This window comes from Anas acuta, chromosome 23 (assembly GCF_963932015.1).
Source record: "Anas acuta chromosome 23, bAnaAcu1.1, whole genome shotgun sequence".
Lineage (NCBI taxonomy): Eukaryota > Metazoa > Chordata > Aves > Anseriformes > Anatidae > Anas > Anas acuta.
In genome coordinates this window covers 5,573,377-5,595,553 of record NC_089001.1, presented here as the reverse complement: position 1 = coordinate 5,595,553, position 22,177 = coordinate 5,573,377, and the positions used below count along the sequence as shown (strand labels likewise).

The window sequence follows — 22,177 nt, the reverse complement described above, 5'->3', positions numbered from 1 at the left end:
GGCTCCAGTAAGTTTCATTTTCTGATGCCCCCGTTCCTTTTTATCTCCATAACACCCAAATTGTAACGGTGCTCGGCTATGATTAATTAGGGGCTTTTTCCTACCTGTTAATATTCTGAAGCCTTTGGCATTGGAAATCCCAATAATTTGACTCAAAGCCAATGATGGCAATGAAACAAAAAGGAGGGGAACAAGACGGGGCAGGAGCTGGAGAACGGGACCCGGCTGTACGGGGGCCAAGGGAGGGCACCTGAAGTGAGCGTCCCACACGGTTATAAATAGGGTGTCACGCGTCCTGTGCCCAGGGCTGTAGTGACACATCCCAGGGCCAGATATCGCTGCCCACACAGTCCAACAACATAGCTGGCAGGTCTGCGCCGCCACGTGCCAGGTTTCAGCAGCCCTGCGTTTCGGAGGCCAGCACTGCGCTCAGAGAAACAGCACCGAGGTCCCGCTGCAGTGCAAAAAGGGAAGGAGCCAGCAACCCTCCTGTTTTAGCCCGAGGCTGTGTTTCCTCCCGGTAAGCAGCAGAATTGGCTGTGTACATAAGCGCAGAGAGGAGGTGGCTGCTCAGAGCAGGCTGCAAAACAGAGGACGAGTGAAACTTCTGGGGAAGCGTTCTTGCTCCCTGGGTTTTGTCAGCTCCGTCACATGTTGTTTTGGTTCAGCATCTTAGAGCTGAATTAACTGTTTATTTAAAGCGGAGTAAGCTACTGGAAAGGGAGATTTAAATATTGCTTTTGGGATGGAGACAGAAAACATCCTGCGAAAAGCGTTAAAAAAAAAAAGCAAAAGGGTGATTGGCAGGAAATCCTTTATTGAAGAGGTAAAGGCAGAGTCACAAACAGACTTGTTCTCAAAGTCAAAAACACAGAAAAAAAGATAAAATCAGAAAACGATATTTTTATTTTTTTTTTTCCCCTTGCAGCCGAAGTCCCGAGCTCACTTCTGTGGGATTTGTTCCGCTTGCAAAGCTCGCCCTGATTTGTGCACGCCGGGGGAGCGAGCCCCCAGCCGTGGGGCGCGGCGGCCGCACGCGGAGCGAGACCTCCCCTCTCCTGCGGGTTTCGGAGCGGGGACGTGGGAGCAGCATGATAAAACACAGACAGTCCTTTTTTTTTTTTTTTTTTTCCTTTTTTTTTCTTCTCCTTTCCAGACAGCTACTGTACAAAACAAAAATTTATAATAAATACCTAACACGAGAGGCTCAGTACGTTGCTACAATCCTTCACTGAAGGGAAACATATATATACACATATATATCCTAATATATAACCTCTTGGACTTAATCAGCGTAAAGGCTACGTGTTTCTACGGGAAGGCAGGACGGGAACAGCACGTGCCAGACCCCACACCTCACCCAGACCCCGCACCCCAGCCCCAGGCAGGGCCCCATCAGCATCCTGGCTGGAAAAGCAAGGGAAAGATCAAAAATGGGTGCGTTTTGATCAAATCTGGGTGCATTTTCTGCAAGGAGCCTCCTGCCCTTGCACGGATGTGCACCTTCAGCCACGCTCCTGTGGTTGCTCCTCTGACATCCTGGGGAGGTGCCAGGGGAAAAAGGGCACGGTGTGGGATTTGCCTGCAGCACGGAGGGGTTTTTGCATAGGGGAAGCTCTGGCTAAGAGGCTGCACAGCTAATATGAGAAGCTGGAAGAGGCCCTTGGCGTGCAAGACTCCTGTGCAGGGCTGATAAATACGGACGTTTTCCTTGGCACCGTCTCAGGCTGAAATTTCTGACCCATCCTAAATGGATGCTGGTTACAACGCTGGAGAGGAAACACATGCTCGCCTTTGAGCTGAAACCCTCTCAGATGCAAAGGGGAAAAGAAAATAACCCAGCAAGGCTACATGACTTTAGCATCCAGCTATTTGTTAGAGCGAGAGGCCTTAAATTCCTGGAGATTAATTAGCAGACAGAGAACATTGCCCGAAGGTAGGTCTGAACTGCAGCCCAAGCAGCTCTGCATCCAAACTCCGCAGCTGGCCTTTGTTTTTTCTTTTCTAAAAAAGAGCCAAGCCCAAACCCTCAGCCCTCTGCTCCCTGCTTATACGCCCCATGGCTTTGAGAGGGGTCAGCCACCGAAGGGGTGAACGGCCCTGCTTTCAGATCCTAGGGTAGGGGACGGGCTTCTGGCCAGCGGCTCAGCCCCCGGTGCCATCCTGCACGGTGGGCACAGCACCAGGGAAGGTTTCACACCAGCTTAGATGAACTCCCTGCTCCAAATCCAGAGGTCAATGTCGACTAAAAAATCCTCAGCCCTCTCCCTGCTACCGCAGAGCTTCAGCACAGCGTCACATCTCCGCACCATGCATAACACCGGAGCCTCCTCGCATACAAGGCAGGCCGTCTGCTAGGCAAGGGGGCAAAAAGAATTTCTCCCAAAGGCACGGTTCGCCAGGTGGACCTGCCATTCGGTCACCTCCAAGCTGGTGACAATATCTTACCACCCCCCCAGCCCCTCTTGCAGAAGCGCCCTCTCGTTTTGCAGCAGTATTTATTCCCCGTGCTCAGAGCAGCTCCTGGACAAAAAGCAGCTCCACGAGGCCGCTTCGTTTTGCAGATGGGGAAAGACAGATGTAGTGAATCCAAGTCCTCCTGCTGCTGCCAGCCAGCAGGAGCAAAGCCGGGTGTTTTTGCTGCGGGGACGTGCAGCTCTCCTCAATCCAGGTTGGGGTTTCCAGCCCTTTTCTCCCTCTCCCCTCTGCCATGGGAAAAAGGCAGACAGGAGAGGCCATTCCCCTGGGAATTCAAGGGGGAGACGCATGCCTGGCCGTCCGCGGGGAAGCAGCGAGGGGCACAGAGAGAGGAGCCTCTGGACGCCGAGACATCCACTCACGGCACGATGTCCATGACAAAACATTTGCAGATTCCAGCCCAGCTCCCAAGGCAGCGGCTGCTGCCAACACATGTCCAGCGAGAGGCGACTGCTTCAAAAGGGGAAAGTTCAGCGAGTGAGCAGCATCTGCGCCGCGGCCAGACGGCGTCCGGGCTGGGAGAGGGGGCCCAGCCGGTCCCTGCTGGGCAGGAGGAGCTCCAGCCCTGCGAGGCTCCGTTTTAGACCTTCCAGTCCCAAATTAAGCAGGGCTGGAGCCAAACGCCGGATTTGAGCATCCTCATGCACCCCAGGCTTGGGAAATCAGGGTTGAGTAATGGCACCGGTCGCTGCAGTGGGGTGGGAGAGGCTGGGTCTCACTCGGCACCTGCGGGTCCTGGGGATGCTTGGGAAGGGGGGGCTGCAGTGTTGGAGGTGATAAATCCAGCAGGAAGCGTGATGATCCCATAGCCTGGCCTCCCACCTAACGCGTGGCCTCAGCTCGGTCCTGCTGCAAGCCAGATGAGCAAATTATCTCTGCAACTAAAAGCACAGCTGATAAAGCGAGCAAGCAGAGCACAGAGCCGAGGAAGACAAGAGAGGGGTGGTGGCACAGCCAAGTGGCCCTTCCAGAGGGGAATGGGGTACAGCAATAGGCATTTCACAGCCAGAGCACTGCAGAAGCTTTAATTAATCCTTGTGGCAACCCTGCAAGCGGGATCGGGTGTAATTAAGCCTTGGTTTTGGAGCTGGGGAAATGGAGGCGTGGAGACGAGAATTCCTGGTGGGGCTGCGGCTCAAGGAACAACCGCGGGTGCTGGGGATGTTTGGAGGCAGAGGTTTGTCACCGCCTGGGTTATAAATCCAGCAGAAGCTGCCACAGCTGATTAGCCCAGCCCTCAGCTCATTCCCTCTTCCAGCCAAACGAGGGAGTTATCTCCAGCTGAAACCACAGCTGATAAAACGCTCCTTGTGCTCAGACACCCACGCTGCTGCATGGCGGGGACAGTGACCTGGCCCGACCCGCACAGCGGCGCTTTTGGAAAGAAACCCCAAATTTATCACATCCTAGACCAGCACCACCCACACCAGCCCTCCTCGACCCGCAGCCCCAGCCAGCCAGAAAGGAAAAAAGAAGCAATTCCTCCTCTTTTTGCCGCCGTTATTCCCCCCTCTGAGGTAGATGCTGATGGAGGGGGATGAACCGCGGGGGTACCAGCGGCTATTGTCCTTGAGGGCATCTGTGTCCCCGTCCCTGGGGGTGAGGAGCATCGCCCCGTCCCATCCCGTCCCCACTCAGCACTGTCGCAGCAGGCAGGTGGCAGTGGCCGGTGGTGGCCCCGGGGAGCTGCATTTCTCCGGGGCGATGATGGTGCCGGTGTAGTGGATGCAGGAGGCGTTGCGCGTCCGCACGCCCTCGCCGCACGTCTGGGAGCAGGGAGACCAAGGGCCCAGGCGCCAGAGCGGGCAGGGGACGTCGCCGCAGGGCTTGATGTCCTCGGGCTTGAGGGCTCGGTCGCAGGTGGAGGAAGGTTGGCCCTCAACGTCCCGGCAGTCCACCGTCCGCCTCTGCCAGCCCGAGCCGCAGGTCTTGGAGCACTCGGACCAGTCGCCCAGGACCCACTGGGAGGTGAGCATCGGGCGGATGGCGTTGGCCGACTTCTTCTCTTTGCCCTTCTGCTTGCTGAAAGGGACGTCCTTGGGGATGAAGAAGGTGTACTTGACCTTGGGTGGGAAGACCTCGCTGGCGATGGTCAGCAGCTGGACGGTCAGCGGCTCGGGGAGCTGCCGGAAGCTCTGCAGCCTCTCCAAGGTCGTCATGGAGCCGCTGTACTTCAGGATGGTCCCCTTGACGAGGATGTCCTGCTCCATGGCCGAGATGGCAAAGTCTCCGTTCAGCAGGTACTTGCCCTCCAGGGTCCTCAGGGCCAGGTAGTTCCCGTCGTGACGGACCCCACGGTGGCTGCGCTGCTTGATGTCGATGTTGGTGGCCCCAGCAGGGATGGTGACGATGTCGTTGTAGCCGTACCTGCGTGGGGCAAAGGGACACGGTTATTTTCCTGGGCCTGTCGAGAGGAGGCCCACGCAGGGGATAACATTTTCCAAGAGGGATCAGGGCTCTGAAGCCGTCTCTCAGTATCCCAGAGCGCTGCGGCTGTGCCAGATGTGCGCCAGGCTGGAAGAAATCCCTAAATTACATGCAAAAATGAGCAACGCAATCAAACGAATTATCACAGTGATCAGCCTCGGGAGGAAATTCCGGTTACTTTCACGCTACCCTCGCTCCCTTTCATTTGAAACAGCCGCAGCATTTGGCACAAAAAGCCCAGATGTGCCCTGTGACTTTGTCACTGCTGAGGGCGCAGCAGGGCAGGGGAGAGGTGGGCACATCGCAGGGTGGGTCTGGGGGCCAGACGTTGCTGCTGAGAACAGGAGCCAAGCAGTTAAAAGCACAGCCATCTCAGGCTGCAGATGGCTTGGTGTGAACTGGAAGGACTTTTCTAGAAGGCAGCAAGAACCAGGGCAGCAAGAAATACCCGTGCCAGTGCCTGCTGTGCTCTAACACCGCCTGGCAGCTGTGCCAAAAGTGCCACCCTGTGCCACGGGGCCAGCAGGGGTCTCGTGTGCACTCCCCAGGTTGGTGCTGCGGTTGGTAATTACAGTCGGAGTATTTTGGAGCAAAGCCTTCGGGTCAAACCCTGCTCTCAGTCGCCCTGGCCTCCACAACCCTGATCTTAATGGGATCTCTTCTTGGCCGTGCTACCACGCTAATCTCTCCTTAGTCAACCACAAACAATTCATAGGAGAATGGAAGCTCCATTCATCTGGCTCCCTGGAAGGAAACCATTTAGGAAATCTAATTTGACTGAGTGAGTCACCTCGCCACATGGAATGGGATGTGCTGGGCTTTTGTTGCTATCTGTTCAGCAAAGCCTCCGTGGGACACATTAACTCCAGCTCCTGACAAAGCATCTTGGGCGAGGGAAGCAGCTGCCTCGAAGCCCACGTCCTGGGACCAAACCTCACCCCAAGCCAGGGAGAAATTGTTGAGCTATTTATATCCTGAATCAACCCTCAAAATGTGTCCCGAACAGGCTCCCTGCACTGCGGAGTGATTCCTATTGTAAACTCCTCAGGGCGATGACTTTATTCCCAGATGGGGTGTCAGCACCAGCTCTGGTTTTAGGAAATAAGCTCCCCCTGCAGAATGCTGCCCCAAAGGAAAGGCAGCGAAGCCCTGGGGTCTGGGGATGAGCTCAGCCTGCATCTGCAGGGCTGCAAACCCCGCTGGCTCCTTAAGTCTGCAGATGCAGCCTGCAGCTGGGTGCAACGCTACGGGTGCAGAGAGCAAAACATCTTTACATAGCTTTGGAAGATTCCCAATAATCCTGGTCCAGCAACAGAATGGAAGAAAGATTTCCTAAACCTCATGCTGTTTCCCAGCAGTGAGAGGCAGAAACAAGCCCACTCTGGTTTTGCTGCTTGAGAGCGAAATGCTCAAAGCCCAAAATATCCAATTTACCCTTCTGCATCGCGGCAGCTTCCAGAGCCAGCACCGTAAGCCAGGTCCCATACAGCACCCCCTGCTCCATGCAGAGACACCCCCAGAACCAGGAGTGGGGACCAGGGGTAGGGGCAGGGGATCTAGGCAGGAGCCTGGCCATGGAAACGCTGCTTTGGCTCTTTGATAAGCCCGGGCCTGGTCTCGTTTCCTCTGTGGCGAGCGTAGGAAGCGCTTACGCAGACGCTGGGCTTTTGTGAACATCTGCCCAGTGCTCCGGGGCTGGCTGCGAGGGATGGAGCGAGCAAAGCTCCCCGGCCAGATGTTGCCGGGTCAGGAGCTCTGCGGAGCGAGAGCAGCTTTTCCAATCACAGCCTCGAGAGGAACAAACGCGTCTCTGCTCCCTTCCGACGGCCTGGCGCTGCTCTTCTCCCCCAGCCCCTCTCTGCGGACCCGCTCCCCCCTGAGCCTTACTTGGATCTGTTGAGCGAGCCGGATATTTTCCTGCAAGTCGAGCCGTTGCCGCCGCACACCCCGCATTTGTCCAGCTTTTTGGAGGACCCGACGATGTGATCGCAGCCGGCCTTGATGCACTGCCCGTGCACGCAGATGGAGAGGGTCTCCGGACCACACAGCGTCCCGTCGATCACCTGGGGAAGAGAGAGCGAGGAGGGGCAGTCAGGGCACGGCTGCCTGCTGGGATTTGCTCTGGCTCAGGGTAGTGATGGGCGTTGGGATTTGCCATCACGAGACACCTTACTTTGGCCTCAAAGACTTTAAATTCGCTCCTCCCCCTGGCTCGGCAAAAGAGCTTGCAGCGGTCCCGGGGGGACACCCCGGCGTACTTGGGGACCCACTCCAGCCGGTTCCCATCCAGGTCGGTGAAGTTGTAGCTGTTGTACTTCTCACACTGCTGCTCCCGAAAGCTCTTGCCTGGAAGGAGAGGCAAAAACGTGACCCCAAAGCCCCAGGCTGGGAGGCAGGAACCACCATCCTCTGCCATCGCGGAGACGCAGGAGAGACCCGAGGATGGTGGGAGCACAGCTGCAGCAGACAGCTTTTGCCCAAAACTGCCTCTGATGGACTGCAGAGAAAAGGAGAGGGGAGTGGATGAGCATCCGGGTGGCTTACCGTCCTGCGGGCACTCGTCGGTGTGACACGACTGGTAGCGGGTGCGCTGCCCCTCGCAGTACCTGCCGCCGTGCTGGGGCCGGGGGTGGTCGCAGTGGCGGTGGGAGAACTGCACGCCGCCACCACACGTCCTCGAGCAGGGCCCCCAGGGGCTCCACGGGCCCCAGTCGCCGTCCACCGCCGGCTGCAAGAGGCCACAAGGGGCTGAGAGGGTGGAGGAGGTACAAAAATTCCCCCCGTCCGCCCCCAGCTCCTCTCCCCGTGCCGCTAAGCGGGGCCCTGGTCCAGCAAAGCACTTAAGCACATGCTTTGCGTGAAGTTGCTGCCGGCTTCCACGAGTTCGCGTGCTGGAAGTTGGCGCTTTGTTGGCTGGCTCAGAAATCGCTGCTAATACCCCCCGGAAAAAAAAAAAAAAATCAGTTTAATCAGAGTTAATTGCAGAGCTGCTGGCTGCTCGCTCTGGTTAGGACCAGCCTGGTGAACGCGCAGCAGTGCGCATCTAACACAAACCAGCAAAAAGCACAGTGCTGACGGAGGAGATATCCAAAATATAAACCCAGCAAACCCCAATATGCTCCTGGAGACTGCAGGATGGGGGTTTGGAAACCCCAGAAATCCACATCCCAGCCCTTCAGCCCCACATCCCAATGAACTGTGCCAGTACCTGGGGCTGGAGCGCGTCCTGGGGCAGGCAGGCACCATCCCAGCACAGCCCGCTGCCCTTGCAGGGGGTGCCGTCGGCCCAGGGCAGGCTGCCGTTCTTGGTGTGGCACAGCGGCTCCCCGGTGCCCATCCTGCACCACAGCTGGGCGCAGATGTCCTCCTCCGTGGTGTTGGGGCAGTGCTGGAAGTCCTTGCCAAAGATCTGCTGGCACTGCTGGTCCAGGCTGTAGAGGGCTCCTTGGCCGGGCAGCTCAGCGGGCAGGGAGAGGGCTTTGGCCGGGGCGTCAAGCAGGCAGTCACCTGGAAGCAGCAAGGAGGTACAAGAATTAGGCTGGAGATGCATCTTAACACCACGGGTGGCACCGAGAAGGCGACCAGAGCTTCAGCCTGTTGTCTGGTTGAGTTACCTTCACCCCACGAACCCCTCCAGGGCTTGCAAAGAGCCCGAGCAATCAAGGGAAACGCTGCTGAGCCTTACCGTGCCCGCCGTCCAGGAACTCGGTGAGGTACATGGCGCTGCAGGGCGACCACGGCTGGCTCTTGTTCAGGTGGACAAAAAGCGGGGCCATCATGTGGTGCTTGCCGAGGGGCCCGAAGAGCCGCTCGCAGGTCTTGGAGTCGTCGTGGGGCATGCTGAGCACGTGGCCTGGGGAGCAGGGAGGGCCTCTGTGAGTTACCTGCCTCTATTTGCTTCCATAAATCAGGAGCAATAATCAAAATGCTTGCTCGCTGTAACGCAATGATGTATGAAATGTTGGGGAAAACAACCCAAATTAGCAGATCTCTAGGAGCAACACAAGGATGAGAAGCTCCTGGTCCCATGCCGCAGCTCATCACAGCTTAGTTACACCAGACAAACGCACCCATTTCTACCAGCTCTGGCACTTGGAAATATGTTTGCTCACATAAACCAGCCCCTGCTGGTGCCCGAAGCCCCCCCAGTGCCACTGCAGGCTTTGCAGCTGGTACCCAGAGTGGAGATGCCAGTGCTGGGCAGAAAACAATAAAACATACACACACACACAAAAAAAAACAAAACAGCAAAAACACCAGAGGCCGTGCATTACCCAGTTCATGAGCCAGGGTGTAGGCTGCCTGCAGGCCCTCGTCCTCGATCACCGAGCAGCTTTTGTTGCGGTCGCACATGGTGCCAATATCCGCCACCCCCAGCGTGTCGCAGCTCTGGTGCCCGCAGAAATCCTGTCAGAAGGCAGCACCAAGAGGGTGAGGACGGGGAAACCCAAAACTCAGCGCCCAGAGAGCACCGACCCCAAAATCTCAGCTTGTCCCCACGGGGAGCTCCATCCCATGCTCTCCTCTCCCTCCAGGGCCACCTCGATGCCTCGTCTCCCCCCAGCCCGTGCCAGGGGTCCCTGCAGACCTGTCTGGTGAGCAGGATGGCGGTGTCGTAGTGCTCGGGGTGCCGGTCGCTCAGGGGATTGAACTGCTGCTGCCAGCTGCAGAAGTTGCGCAGGGTGAGGCCGCCGTTGTCGGACACCTCCGGCCCCGCCGCCTCGTCGTCCACCACCAGCACCTTCACCACCACCAGGTTGATGGCGTTCTTCAGGCTGGGGTGCTTGTAGATGCGGGCTGCCATGGACATCAGGGTCAGGACGTGGTTCTGCAGGGAGGGAGAGGGATGGGAAAAGCCCTGGTGAAACCTCACCCGCAGGGGCGCGTGGTGTAGCTCACGTCTGCGCGGGGAGACTCTTGGTTTTGCTAGGAAATGAGAAATCAGCCCCGTTTATGAAGCCTACCACGTCCCTGTGGGGTCATGCAACCACCCGGGCTGGTGGATGAGGCGCTGCCATCCCGGTACACGGCGCTGTGCTCCCTGTGCCAGCGGGAAGGACGCGGCAGGTTACGGGCAGGACGATCCCACCCCGTGGTCATTGCCTTGTCCCCTTCTCCAGCCGCCGTCTGTCACATGCCACCAACCCTTTGCACCCAGGGACGCTTTGGGAAAGCCTCACGTGTCCTCACCAGTGCTCCTGCATATTCCCACGGCATTAACCCTGCCCTCATCTCCCCGGGGCAGGGGCTGCCGTGCGTGCACAGCCGCCGCTGCTGCAAATTTCCCTCCCGCTGCTGCAAAATTCCTGCCTGCGCCGGTCAGCGGGGCCCGAACCCGATGTCCCCAGCCTCAAACCACGCTTTCTGCCCATGACACTCGGCCCTATTACTCCTTGAACGTGTTCTCTGGCTGTGGCCCACGCGTCCGAGCCACGTGCGGCTCCTTCCCACCGCGGTCCCTGCTGGTGAATGGGGCTCGCTCCCACCCCGGGGCTTCTCCCAGCAGCATCCCCGGCTCGGCGGCCGGGACAGCCGGCGGTTACTTCATATGTCAAGTGCGCCAGCAACGTTTAGGCTGATGTAAACATCTTATCGGAGCATCGACATTCCTCTTCTGCTTGGCACCCGTTCACAGACCCGGAGTCAGGGGAAAAAAATGCGGCTATTACACAACACGCGAGTGTTGGGAAAGAGAAAGTGGCTTCTCCCGGCCCCAGACGGGTCGCCCTGCCACGGCACCGCCAGCCCACGGAGCCGGCGGGAGCCCCTCGTGTGTGACTCATGTCCCGGGCCAAAACACGCAGTGAATGTCACGGAGAAGTCACCACCGAGGCCAGAAACGCAGACGAGGTCCCTGCGAGTGCAGCCACTTGCTCCAGGGGACGGGGGGATTGTTTGTCCCGTGGGGAAGTCCATTGGGAACCTACCTAAAAATAGCACAAAGCCTTCCTAAAATTACCCCTGGGAGGACCTAGGAGGATGCTCTGCAGGTCCACAGCCTCCTGTTTCCTTTGCATCCAGAGTGCTCCTGCGCAACCAGGCGGCATCGCCACCCATTGAGAGGATGATACAGGAAAAAGGGGCAACTTTTTCCAAACAGCACTGCGGGGAGGTTTTCTCTCTGTGGTGGTCTTAAGGTCGATACGTGCACCACAAAACATGCCTGGGACACAGAAGCTAACCTTAATGCCATCGTTCCTGCTCAAGCACTGTAAGAGGTGTGAAAAATCACGGGATCATCCAGCACCTTGAAGCAAATCCTGCCCCGTCCCTGTCCATCCCCTTCCAGGTTTCTCACCAGTCTGTATTTTTTACCTGGGAGCTCTCAGAGCCCTAGGATATGACTGTGGGGCTATGCCCAGCCAAGAAACTATTCCAGCAGTGGGAATGTGGGGGCTTGGAAAACATCCTTCTGCCTGCCCTCCATCTGCAAAGCACCAGAAAGAGCTGGAAAGATGGAAAGTGAACCAAACAAACGGCTATTTAGCACAGATTAAAAGGTCAAATTCACTTGTTCCACCATCTGGTGTCTATTTATACCCGTCCTTGGACTGTGCAGGAGCTCGCTGGGTTTCGGGTGGCCCAATGCAGGACCCCAACTGCTCCGGGGAGAGCAGCAGCCCACCTGCATCCCTCCTTGCTTTGGCCAAGGGCTTGGAGCTGGGGCTAAAAATGAGGTATGGAGTCCCCAGAGCTCAGGAGAGGCCGACTTTGCTCTTTTGGCCAACAATTGACTGCAGATGAGTCGAATCCCGCTCCTCGCATCCTCCCCGTGCCTTTGCAAGGAGGCTGGATGAGCCACCTAGGAGGGAACACAGCTTGTGGGCTGATTTCTGTCTCCTTGCAAGGTGCCGCTGTGATTTCCAGCCAGCGCCCTCGGAGATCATGGCAGGATTTCTGTCCAGCTGGAAAAACAGTCCCTCGAGGTGCCAGCCCCCGTGGATCACAGGAGCATCCCTCCTCTGCCCCACTTGTACTGCAGAGGCAGCACAAGGGTCTCTACAGCCTGGCTCATTTTGCTCCCAAGAAGCCCAAATCCAACCATTTTCCCCCCAAAGTGCCCATGCCACAGCTCTGATACTCCTCCTGCTGCAGCACGGCCATTTCCTACCCCAGCCCTGACATTGCCATTTGCTACCCAAGCCCCGAGCAAGCCGCACGCGTGCACCACTGGCACTGCTGCTGTGCCCGGGGAGAAGGAACCCTGCTCGGGCAAACTGCACAGCGGCCACTTTGCAAGGAGAAAACTATTTATCTAGACCCGTGGGGGACTCGATCCTGGGGGAGACAACGCAGCCCTTACCCAGGCAGCTGCCTGACGTGGTTACAGGTCACGGGATTGCCAGCGGCAAGCAGTACGTGCGGCGAAGAGGCTCAGCAATGAAAAAAATAAATAAGTTGGAGCACAGAGAACTGGAGTGATTGCTTGCAACGTGCCAATGCCGAAGGATTGCGCTTTCTGATACAGGCTCTTGCAAAATCTCTACTTACGTTCATCTTCAAAGGAAGCACTTGGAAGCTGAAGTCTGCAGAGATCCCCAAACTGTTTTTAAAAATTATCTTTTTTTTTTTTTGGGGGGGGGGTACGACTGGGGGGAGGAGAAACCAGGCTTAGACCGACACTATTGCTGTGGTATGTGCATGATGATCTAATGTCGTGGTCCCACCCAGTGCAGGAGGATGGCAGGGTGCAGCCCCCGGCACGGCTCGCCTCCCCCCACACGCTCCCCAGCTCGTGCTGGGGAAAAACACCCGTGGAGACCAACTGTGCTTGACCTGCTCTGGGGCTGTAGGTTTGTTTGTTTGTTCATAAAGTTGCCTTTTTTTTTTTTTTTTTTCCTCCTCCCCTCCCTTCTCCCTAGAAGCCAGCGTTTCTGCAGGGGGAGAGAAGAAAAACGCCGAGATTTCTGGAGAGCGGACAGATGGAAGGAAGAAAACACAGGGTCAGATGCGAGGGCTGCCCAGCTTTCGAAAACAACTGGTGAAAACACATCTCAGCCTGCCTCCCAAAACATCTGCCTGGGTGCCCTGGAAAATCAGTGGTGGCAGCCAAGTGAAATGGGGGGTGAGCTGGGGACGAGGGGGGCACCCACACCCCAGCCGCGCCTGGTTGCCCCATCCCTGTCCCACTTCTCCCTTGTTTTTCCTCCTCTCCCACCCGTTTTCCACCTCCTTACTGGATATTTGGGGCTGTCCCGTGAGAGAAGCAGCTGTCCCTTGTCAGGCTGGGGACACGGAGGCACGGCAGCACCGCTGCATGGGCCAGCAAAGAGCAAACTGTGTCCCCGAGGGGCTGCGGGGGGCAGCCCGCGAACAGGGCTCCTTTTGCACCGTGCCTTTCATACCAAAGCCCTTTATAATCGGCACTCAGCAGCAGGGCTGAGGCTCGGCAGCTGTTTAACATTACGAGGAGGAGGCAGGCGGAGAAGAGCAGCACATCTGCCAAGGGGATGCTCGGGGGGCGCGCTCCTCCTGCCCCGCGCAGCCGCGTGCCAGGGATCCTCCAGCCCCTTGCACCTGGGTCTGGGGAAATGCAGGCGGTGCTGGTGGATGGCAGGATTGGTGCAGGTTCCCTTTTGCTTTGCAAAAATCCCTGTTAATCCCATCCCTTGGGATCAGCTCAGGAGGGGTCGGCTCCTTTTGTCAAGGGATTAAGCGAGCTCCAAGGCTCAAGCTGCAAAGTATCATAAACAAGCTTAAGAGCTGGACACGAGGGAAACTGAGGCTTGGGGTGGCTTTAGCTTTACCTCTGGGTCACTCTGACAGCTGGCCTGAGCACCAGGGGTGGCAGCAGGACCCTGGCAGTGCCTGGGTGCAGGTCAGAGGTGCCCCATGCCATGCACGGGGCCACACACTCCAGCGCCCGGCTGGTCCTACAGGGGAGGAATTGCAACAGCACTCCTAATACCTCATAAATCTGCCTGGAAAAACCACAAAAGTCAGGAGAGGAATCCCGGCTTAATCAGCCCAACCTCATTTTGCTGTGGTCCTCGGTCGCTGCCTTCACGTGCCAGCTCTTGGAGGCAATGGATACAGGCTCCTTGCATCAAGGAAGAGGGAAAGAAAAGCAGAGAGCAGCCATCCCGTCTGCTGAGGAAGGCTTGGAAACGCGTCTCATCCCTGGTCTCTTGGGGGCAGAAATCCCACTGCAGTGATCTCATTCTGCTGCCAACTGGCTGGGGATGTTGCAGCCAGTTTCTGTGGCTGCCTGCTGCTTTTGGGGTTGCAGACAGACCCTGGGCATTGCTGAGCACCGCTCCAAGTGCAGCCTGTGCGGTGTGCAGCCTTCAGCACGTCAGGGGAATTAAGCCCTGCACCATCTCCTGCCTCAGTTTTCCATAATAAAGAACCCCTTAATTCTGCTAGGGATACACACTCTTCCCCCCTTCAGAAATTATCTTGGGTTCTCTGCATGAAAACCCAAAGAATAATTTCTGCATCCATCCTAGGGCCTCGCACCCGTCTCTATATAGGGGAGCACTTTCTGTTCACCACAACTCACATCCCACAAAGTCCTCCACGACCTGCTGGGTGCTCACAGGTGGTAGAGCCCAGCACTGCCCTGCTGCTGATGCCCCCCAGACCCCCCATCTCCTGCAGTCATCAACCCAGAAGGAGGATTAAATCCCCAAATCCCAGGCCTGGTTTTGCTCTCACTTCATAATTTCCTCCCGGTTTACATGAGCATTGATGGAAGCAGAATTAAGCTCTTGTTATCTAAATTGGGTTAACAGCTGAATTATAATGGCTCAATCCATGGCACAGATTGATTAAAAATAAATCACTAATAGCATTTCCCTAATAACAGCATGACATTGATTATAATTTGCAATGCTTGAATGCATCTCATGGTGACTATCTTCTGCTTGATCTCTTGCAGCTTATGCAAGAAAGTAACTGGGAATACAAACAATGCTTGTGGCCTTTAATAAATATTTAGTAATTAAAGTGTGGTTACGGGAAGAAAAGTCACTATGTAAATATGGCTTCTTCTGACTCAACATCGCAGCTGCCTGGGCATCTCCTTGAGAGCTCACTGGCACAAGGGAGCCATCACTTTTTTGGCTCCCAAAACCTAGGTCCTTAGGGAGAAGCAAGCAGGCTATTGGGTCTCTGAGTTGGGAACTTCTCCCTGTATTTGTGTCGCTGAGATCAAAAGACAGAAATAGCGCAGGTGTTTGCTGGCTGCTTTTTACTGCTACACTTGGAGGGGAAAATGCTCTAGGTGCAGAAGCTGCCACAAGAGCTGGCTGAAGTTTTCTCCCAAGTACTTAAATGTTATTGCCCTGTTCATCCTAAGTGAGATCTGTAAAAGCTTGCTTTCCATCAGGAAACACCCTGAGAGATGCTGCAAAGATACCCCTCTTCGGGACAAAGAGGAGACAGTAAAATAGGAGCAGAGCAGACCAGAAACTAATTATTAAGGTAATTAAGGGGGGAGCTGCCATGCATCTGCCCTGCAGCACTGCTCATGCTCCAGGGCTCTCCCAGCAAAGACAGGGCTCGGTTCCAGCATTTCAGCCCCTTGCAGCTCAGCAGCCTTCTGCCTTCAAGACCTACCATGGCAGTGATGTGCCCACAGGGCTGTTATTTTTTTCCCTATCTCAAGCTGGGCATTATCAGGATTCCCACCCAAAAATCTATCAGCTTAGCTGTAGCGGGTTGCAGACCCCTGGGTGCTGCTTTAAAATCTTCCTGTGCCCACCTAGCTACAGAAGGCAGATGCAAAATGTTATTTTTCCTGTCCTTGGGGGGGATCTGGGACCAGTTTCATACTACTGGGAGTCATTTGCACTATCATTTATTTGCCTGTTGCTTAAAGGTTCAGGTTACTCCACTGCAAAACTGTTCTGCCTGCTGAAAGCTCGGGGGAGCTGTCTCCAAGTGCAGCATCCATTGCTCCTTAATCCCCTGCTATCTGCAGACTGAGCCCTCTGGAGTTTCTGCCGGCCCAGCTCGGGGCTATGCGAGCAAAAGCAAGCAAAGAGCAAAGCCTGAGTGATGCTGAACACCCGGAACAACAGCTGAAATCAGCTGGAGCACCAGGGCTCAGCATTTCTCAAGGTCAGGCACTGCCTGAGCAGGGCTGGAATTAAAACACTGCTTTATTAGGAGTGGAGAAGCTGGAGGAAGCCAGCAGAAAAAAGGACAAAGCGGGCAGAAGTGGCAAAGCCACGCTGCTAAAGTGCAGGTTTCAGGCACCCACACCAAGCTCTCCTCCACCAGCCCTGCACCCTGCCAGCCACAGCACAGGATGAGCACTTTCGGTGCACGCCTGTCTCTTGCAAAGCCCCGGGGATTTCAGATCGTGCCAGCCCGGATTTGGACCCAGGGACCCAAACAAACCTTCCCTGCCAGGAGCAGGGCAGCACGTGCAGGCAAGCGGGGTGCAGCACAGGACAACGCTTGGGAAAATTTCCCCCATGCGAGACCTGGGGAAACTGAGGCACTGGGAGGAGGTCCCCAAAAATCAGCAACCGGTGCTGCTGAGAGCCCCTCTGCGATGGGAAGTGCACACTAGACCCGAGGGATTAGCCCTGTCCTTATCACATTTGCAGTTGCACTGGCGTTTCCTGGGCTCGAGCTCCCCGGCACCAGGGGGCCATGTCCCCACCCTGTCCCGCTGCGGGGGTCTCTGCGGTTCCTGGCTGGGGGCAGCGTGTCCAGGCAGGGAATGCTTCTGGCAGCGGTGGCGTGGGGAAAAAGCAGCGCTGTGCATCTGCTGGGCTGCTAACAGGTGGCTCGGGAGCGGGGCCGTTACCGTGCCATTTGCTGCCCAGCCCGTTGCAGCACAGCTCTGTCCCTACAGAGAGAAGTGGGGACACTGGGCACGAGGGACACTGCAGTGTGCAGCCTGGGCAGATGTATGGGGTGGGTGCCGGCTCTGGAAAGGGTCCCCAACACCAGCTGAACTCCCCTGCAGCCTTTGCACAGGGACTTTTGGCTCCTACAGAGCAAGCAAGGGTGGGGACGGAGCGCAGGTCCCCAGCCCATCACCAGCAGTCCCTGCCTGTCCCTGCCCCACTAGGCTCCGGGGTGGGAAGGGGCCACCCCTTGCTGGCTCCAGACCCCCCGAGGACCCCGGGGTGCAGCACCGGGTGGGGGGCACACGGGCTCCCCGCCGTGCTGGGCTCCCCTCCGTGCCTTGGCAGCAACAGGGGGGCGAGTGGGAGCGGGACATGGCACGGGTGGGGACACCGGGGAGCGATGAGGGGCTGGGGGGGGACAGAGGGATGGGGACAGGAGGGAAGGGGAGGTGGTGGGGATGGAGAAAGGAAGGGCCACAGCGGGATGGGGCCGGGGATGGGGCGGGGGGCCAGCTCCAGCCCTTACCTCCACGTCCTCCCCGTAGAAGCGCACCATGGAGGCGTCGGCCACCAGCAGCGTCTCCACGTAGCGCGCCTCGGACACGAAGCGCCGGGGCCTCCGGAGCGGCTCCGCGGGGCCGGCGGCTGCCGGGGGCCGGGGCCGGGCCGCCGTCGGGGCGGCCGTCGGGGCGGCGCGGCGCTGGAGGCGGTGCAAGCGGCGCCAGGGAGGGCCGGGAGCGGGCGTCCCGAGCGGCAGCAGCTCGTAGGCCGCCCCGTCGAGCAGGAAGGCGGCGCGGAGCCCGGCGGCCGGCCCGCAGCGGCTGAGCGCGGCGGGGGCATCGGGGCGCCCCTCGACGGTGCCCGCGTAGAAGCAGCCCCGGCGGGGCGAGGCGCGGCCCGGCGGCCTCCGACCTCCTCCCAGGCGCTGCAGGCGGAGGCGAGGGGCGAGGAAGGAGGCGTCGGGCCGGAGGCGAAGCACCACGGCGCGCCCGAAGGCGGCCAGCCGCAGAGCCAGCTGCCCCGACGGGGCGGGCAGGCGGGCGGGCAGCACCGGCTGAGCCTCCCGGGCCGGCGGAGGCTGAGCCTCGCGGGGCGGCGGAGGCAGCGCCCAGGCGTGGCACAGCAGCAGCAGGTGGAGCGGGGCCCGGCCGGCCAGCAGCGCCCGCCGCCCCATGGCCCGGCCCCGCCGGGCTCCCGCTGCCCGGCCCCGCGACGGCTGCTCCGCGGCGGCTGCGGAGCCCGCTGTATTTATACTTTCTCCCCCCGGCTTTGACATAAGAGGTTTATTTTTGATCTCTCGCTGTTCCCCGCTCCCCTCCCCTGCCAGCCAGAGGCTGGGGGAGGAGGAGAAGTGAAAGAGAAAAAAAAAAAAAAAAAAAAAAAAAAGAAGAAGAAGCAGAAAAAAAAAAAAAAAAAAAAAAGCACTTTTGGATGGGGTTTGAGGCCAATCAGGCGCCGGGAGCCCCGCCTGCCTCCAAGTGTCAACTCCAGCCTGTTACTCTCCCAGCGTTAACCCCTTCGGCCCAGCCACTGCCCGCCCGCAGCCGGGGCCTGATCCTGCTCGCCCCAGCAGCAGGGGGTGCAGGGTCCTGTCCCCGCTGGGCTCTTGCAGCCGCTTCTCCCCCCGCCACGGGGCAAATTGCCCCCGAGGGGTGCCAGAGGTGGCCACGTCCTCCCCCCGGTTTTCCTGGGGGTCCCTTCGATTGCTTCTCTGGACAGGGCTGGAAAGCACCAGGGCTTTGTTATGGGGAGCGCCTGCAAGGCAGGAGGTGCCCCGGGGCGTTTGGCTCCGTGGTTCCTGCATCTTTTACTTTGCCAGGGACAGAGGATTTTGGGCCCCAGGGAAAGCTGCGGCAGTGACAAACGCAGGAGGTTTTCCGTGCCCTGAACAGCTGGGGCCACATGGGGTTTGCTCAGGCTGGAATAAAGCAATGGGCTCCAGGGGCTAAATCAGACTTCTGGGAAATACCTACAAGAATAAAATAATGCAGCCAGCTCCCGCTGAGCATTTTGGGGTCAGGGGGAAGTGTGACTTCGTTAAACACCTGGATGTCCCCCTTTCGGATCCATTTTGTCTCCCCATCCATATTTCCCTGCTGTCAATGGAAATCCTACAGGTCTCAGCCCACAAAACCCGGTGGCCACTGCCACGAGTACGGAGGTGGCAAGCGTCGGGAGATGGGCAGAAGCACGCTGTCCCTGGCTGGGAACCTGCTTAGCACCAGGAACAACCCGGCTGTAATGGAGCAAGGGAAACTGCTCCTTATAGATTACTCCTTCTTTCCTCTTTAGCCCTCCTTCCCCATTAGTTCATGAGATTCCTGGCTTTTGGAGCACACTTGGTACAGCACGGAGATATCCTGGGATGGTGGCAGGTCCCATCCTGCTCCCTGTCCTGATTTCCTAAACCTTCTATGGGGGGTAGCACACACTCAGAGCTGGGCTTGTGCCTTAACCATGCAGTGGATACAAGCCCAAGGATCAGCTCTTTGAAATTGTGGGCTTTTTTCCCCCTTAGCCTGATCCTAAAAAGACTTGAAATGGTGAAGCAGCATTTGGCACCTTGGGATTCCCGCTTCCCTGTAGCTGGGAAATCAGAGTCCCAGCCACAGCTGGGCAGCGGGGTGCAGGGTGAAGGCGCACCCTTTACTGAGGATGTATTTACATCTGCCTTTCTATTCTTACCTCCACTTAAAAGCCACATCCCTACCTATATAGTAAACACAGCAGTGGCTCTAAATAGCAGCGCTACCCCGGGGCCAAGGCTCTGATTACTTCTTGTCTTTTTAAAGTGCGGTTTTCTGTGACTGTAGGAGGAGAGGGGAGGAAATAAGAAGTAAAGCAAAAAAAAAAAAAAAAAAAAAAAAAAAGAAAGCAACCCCAGGCACGGTGTGGTTCGGTCTGGGACATCTCTCCAGGGCTGCGTATCAAATGTGCTCCCTCAACACCCGGCCTTGGCTGCTCTCCCCCGGCCGCCCGGCTGCAGCTGGAGGGGCTTTTTCATAGTTCACATTTGCATTTGAAAATCGGCAGGAAAGCACAAATCGGGGCTAGCAGCCAAAAGTGAGCCTCGACTCTGTCTCCTCTAGCCCCAAAGCCCACTGAAGGAGCCTGCGCAGGCACGCGGCTCCGAGGCAGAGGGGTGCCCCTGCGCTGAACTAGGACAGGTAAGGCTGCAGGCGATGCAGGGCACGTCTCTCCAACAGGATGCAATTTATTCCCGGCTTTCCGCTCCCCTTGCCGCATCTTTGATCTTGGAGGACATGCCTGCCTCTTAGCTTTAAGGCACCGCTGGTTTTCATTAGCGGCTCTCGCTGCAAACAGTAGCTGGAATTTCTCGTGGCCGATACAAGCCTCGCCGGGCTCGTTACGAGCAAGCTCGAAGGCACTCTCTGAGACAGTGAACCCACACCTGGCTGCCCCGCCACGGCTCCTCCAGGCAGAGGATGAGCACCCCCCAAGGCTTTTTTTTTGGGGTTCCTGCAGCTTAACCCCTCGCAGGACCCCTCCACGCTGCTGATAAACCTCTCCTGCCACGGCTCTCCTTTCTGTGGGGCTGCCTGAGCATGCGAAAGCCATTAAGCACGTAGTCACCGTGATTTAAAGCCCCTTTTGATCAGACAGCTTGCAGACCTCTCCCCCTCTCCGTGTCCCCAGCTCTGCCAGGCTGTCCCCTCCCCGGGGCTCCTGCCACCGGGCACCCATCTCCGGGGGAATTTCGCCTGCCGGGACGAGGCCCTCGTTGCCTTTAGGGCGAACATTTGGGAGAAAAACCCCGGTAGGAACAAAGCAGCTCCTCTCCCAAAACCTTGCCGCTAGATGTCAGTGCTGCCCTGCGCTGAGGCTTCTGTCCCCCCCCCCGGGACAGACTGCGGCAGCAAGGAGGGGTGAGGGGGCCACAGCCAGCCCCAAACCAGCCGTGGGTTTTCCTACACCCCATCCCTTGGTAATACCTCGAACCAAGAGGATTTTTTGCTGATGGGGGAGATGAGCTTGGCATCATCCTGGGTGCCAGCAGCACCTGGTGTGCTCATCTCCTCCACCACAAACCCAGGGCAGAGGTATTTAATCCTTCCCTGCCAGTGAGACAAATCCCAGAAGCCAGGAGCAAAAGTTCCCCCAGCATTTACGAGCATTTCTCTTTCTGGTCAAAACAAGCAATTTCTTTAGTTTTGCTCTCAAAACGAGCAGGTTGGAAGAAATGTCGCTCATAAAAATTCATCTGGGCTTTAAATCAGGGCCCTGGGTCCTGCCCAGATGCCTTCGGTCCCAGCTGCAAGGGTTGGACGCTGAGGGTGAGGGAAAGGGCTGCAGCCTGGTGCTGGGCTTGGCTGTGCATGAGAAGGGGAGGTTGGGAGTGAGAAGCATGTGAATTAGGAGCAAAATCGATCAGCCCGGGTGAAATGCATAAATCCCTGCACTGAGCACAGCCGCGAGAGGGCTCCCGTGGCTTACAAGTGCTGGTCAGTCTGCGTTTGGTGCCTCAGCCTCCTCACTCCCACCTAAAGAAGATGTTTTTACCTTCCCCTCAGTGCAGCATCTGCTCTGGGGAAAGCCATAATTCCTACTGGGTCCCTTAAAAGTAGGAAAATCCGATCTAAAATTCCAGATGGAAAGGGCAGGGACAGCCGGGCTGCCTCCTCCAAAACCTCTCGGTGCTGCAGACCCAGCATCACCTGGGGACCCCGAGAGCAAAGGGCCGTGGTGGCGGCCCGGGGACTTAATTTCAAAGGCTGCAGGCTCAGATTGATGAGGTGCTTACATTTGTCTTCCCTATTTTTAATTACATTTTGATTTTTAATGCCATGCATTGCATTAAATTACATTTAGTGCCTCGACTGCCAGAGTAAGAAAGTGGCAGCAGAGGGCAGCCTTGCCACGGGGTGGTTTTGGAGCCCCATTTGCCGGCAGGTGTGGCGGGATGTGCTGTCAGGGAAGCAGGATTAGGGCTTTCCAAAAGGGTAACCCCTCTCTCTAGCACTGCAGCCTCTTGCCAGGCTTCTCACCCGAGGTTTGAGGCTTACAAGGTGTCCTGAGAGCAGCGCATCGGTGAGAGGCTCCTCCAAGGATCGCTCCATCCCCAGTTTTAGCACTAAAAAAATACAGCAAGTTGTACCAAAAATGCTCTCCTCAAAGCACATAGGAACCCCCCTCCTCCTCCCTATCCCACCCTCGCATGGTTTATGGGCTGACGAAAATGAATGAGCCTCATAATGGTTTGCCTGAGTGATGAGCATCCTCGGCAGCTGGATTGTGCATCGCCGTCGCCCCACGTTTATTCCAGATGTGCATAATTCTGACAAACTTTGGGGCTTGCCCAGATCTCCACAGTTTTGCAAGCCTGGTGTGTTTAGGCATATTTGCTTTATATATTTATGCCACTAATGTAGCATAAAATTAATTAATAAAGATCTGGCCCCATTTCGGGCAGGCGTGTACAATACCGAGCTGTGCAGTCCTGGCTC

The 22,177-nt window shown here is 57.2% G+C and overlaps 1 protein-coding gene across 1 annotated transcript; it reads right to left on the bottom strand.

The window, feature by feature from the left end:
* Window positions 1-797: 797 nt before the first annotated feature.
* On the bottom strand, window positions 798-18,036 carry ADAMTS8 (ADAM metallopeptidase with thrombospondin type 1 motif 8). The gene is made up of 9 exons (XM_068659159.1): window positions 17,239-18,036; window positions 9,494-9,733; window positions 9,180-9,312; window positions 8,591-8,758; window positions 8,114-8,412; window positions 7,450-7,633; window positions 7,079-7,251; window positions 6,793-6,968; window positions 798-4,845 (listed from the first exon to the last, which is right to left on the bottom strand). Exons 1-9 carry the CDS (start codon window positions 17,986-17,988, stop codon window positions 4,113-4,115), a joined length of 2,856 nt encoding a protein of 951 aa, XP_068515260.1. The 5' UTR covers window positions 17,989-18,036; the 3' UTR covers window positions 798-4,112.
* Window positions 18,037-22,177: the final 4,141 nt, after the last annotated feature.

Coding starts and splice junctions, on each gene's coding strand:
- ADAMTS8 (XM_068659159.1), bottom strand. CDS start 17,988: ATGTCAAAGCCGGGGGGAGAAAGTATAAATACAGCGGGCTCCGCAGCC. Junction 9,734..17,238: donor TCTACGGGGAGGACGTGGAG/GTAAGGGCTGGA, acceptor CCCTCCCTGCAG/AACCACGTCCTGACCCTGAT. Junction 7,634..8,113: donor AGGACGCGCTCCAGCCCCAG/GTACTGGCACAG, acceptor GGCCTCTTGCAG/CCGGCGGTGGACGGCGACTG.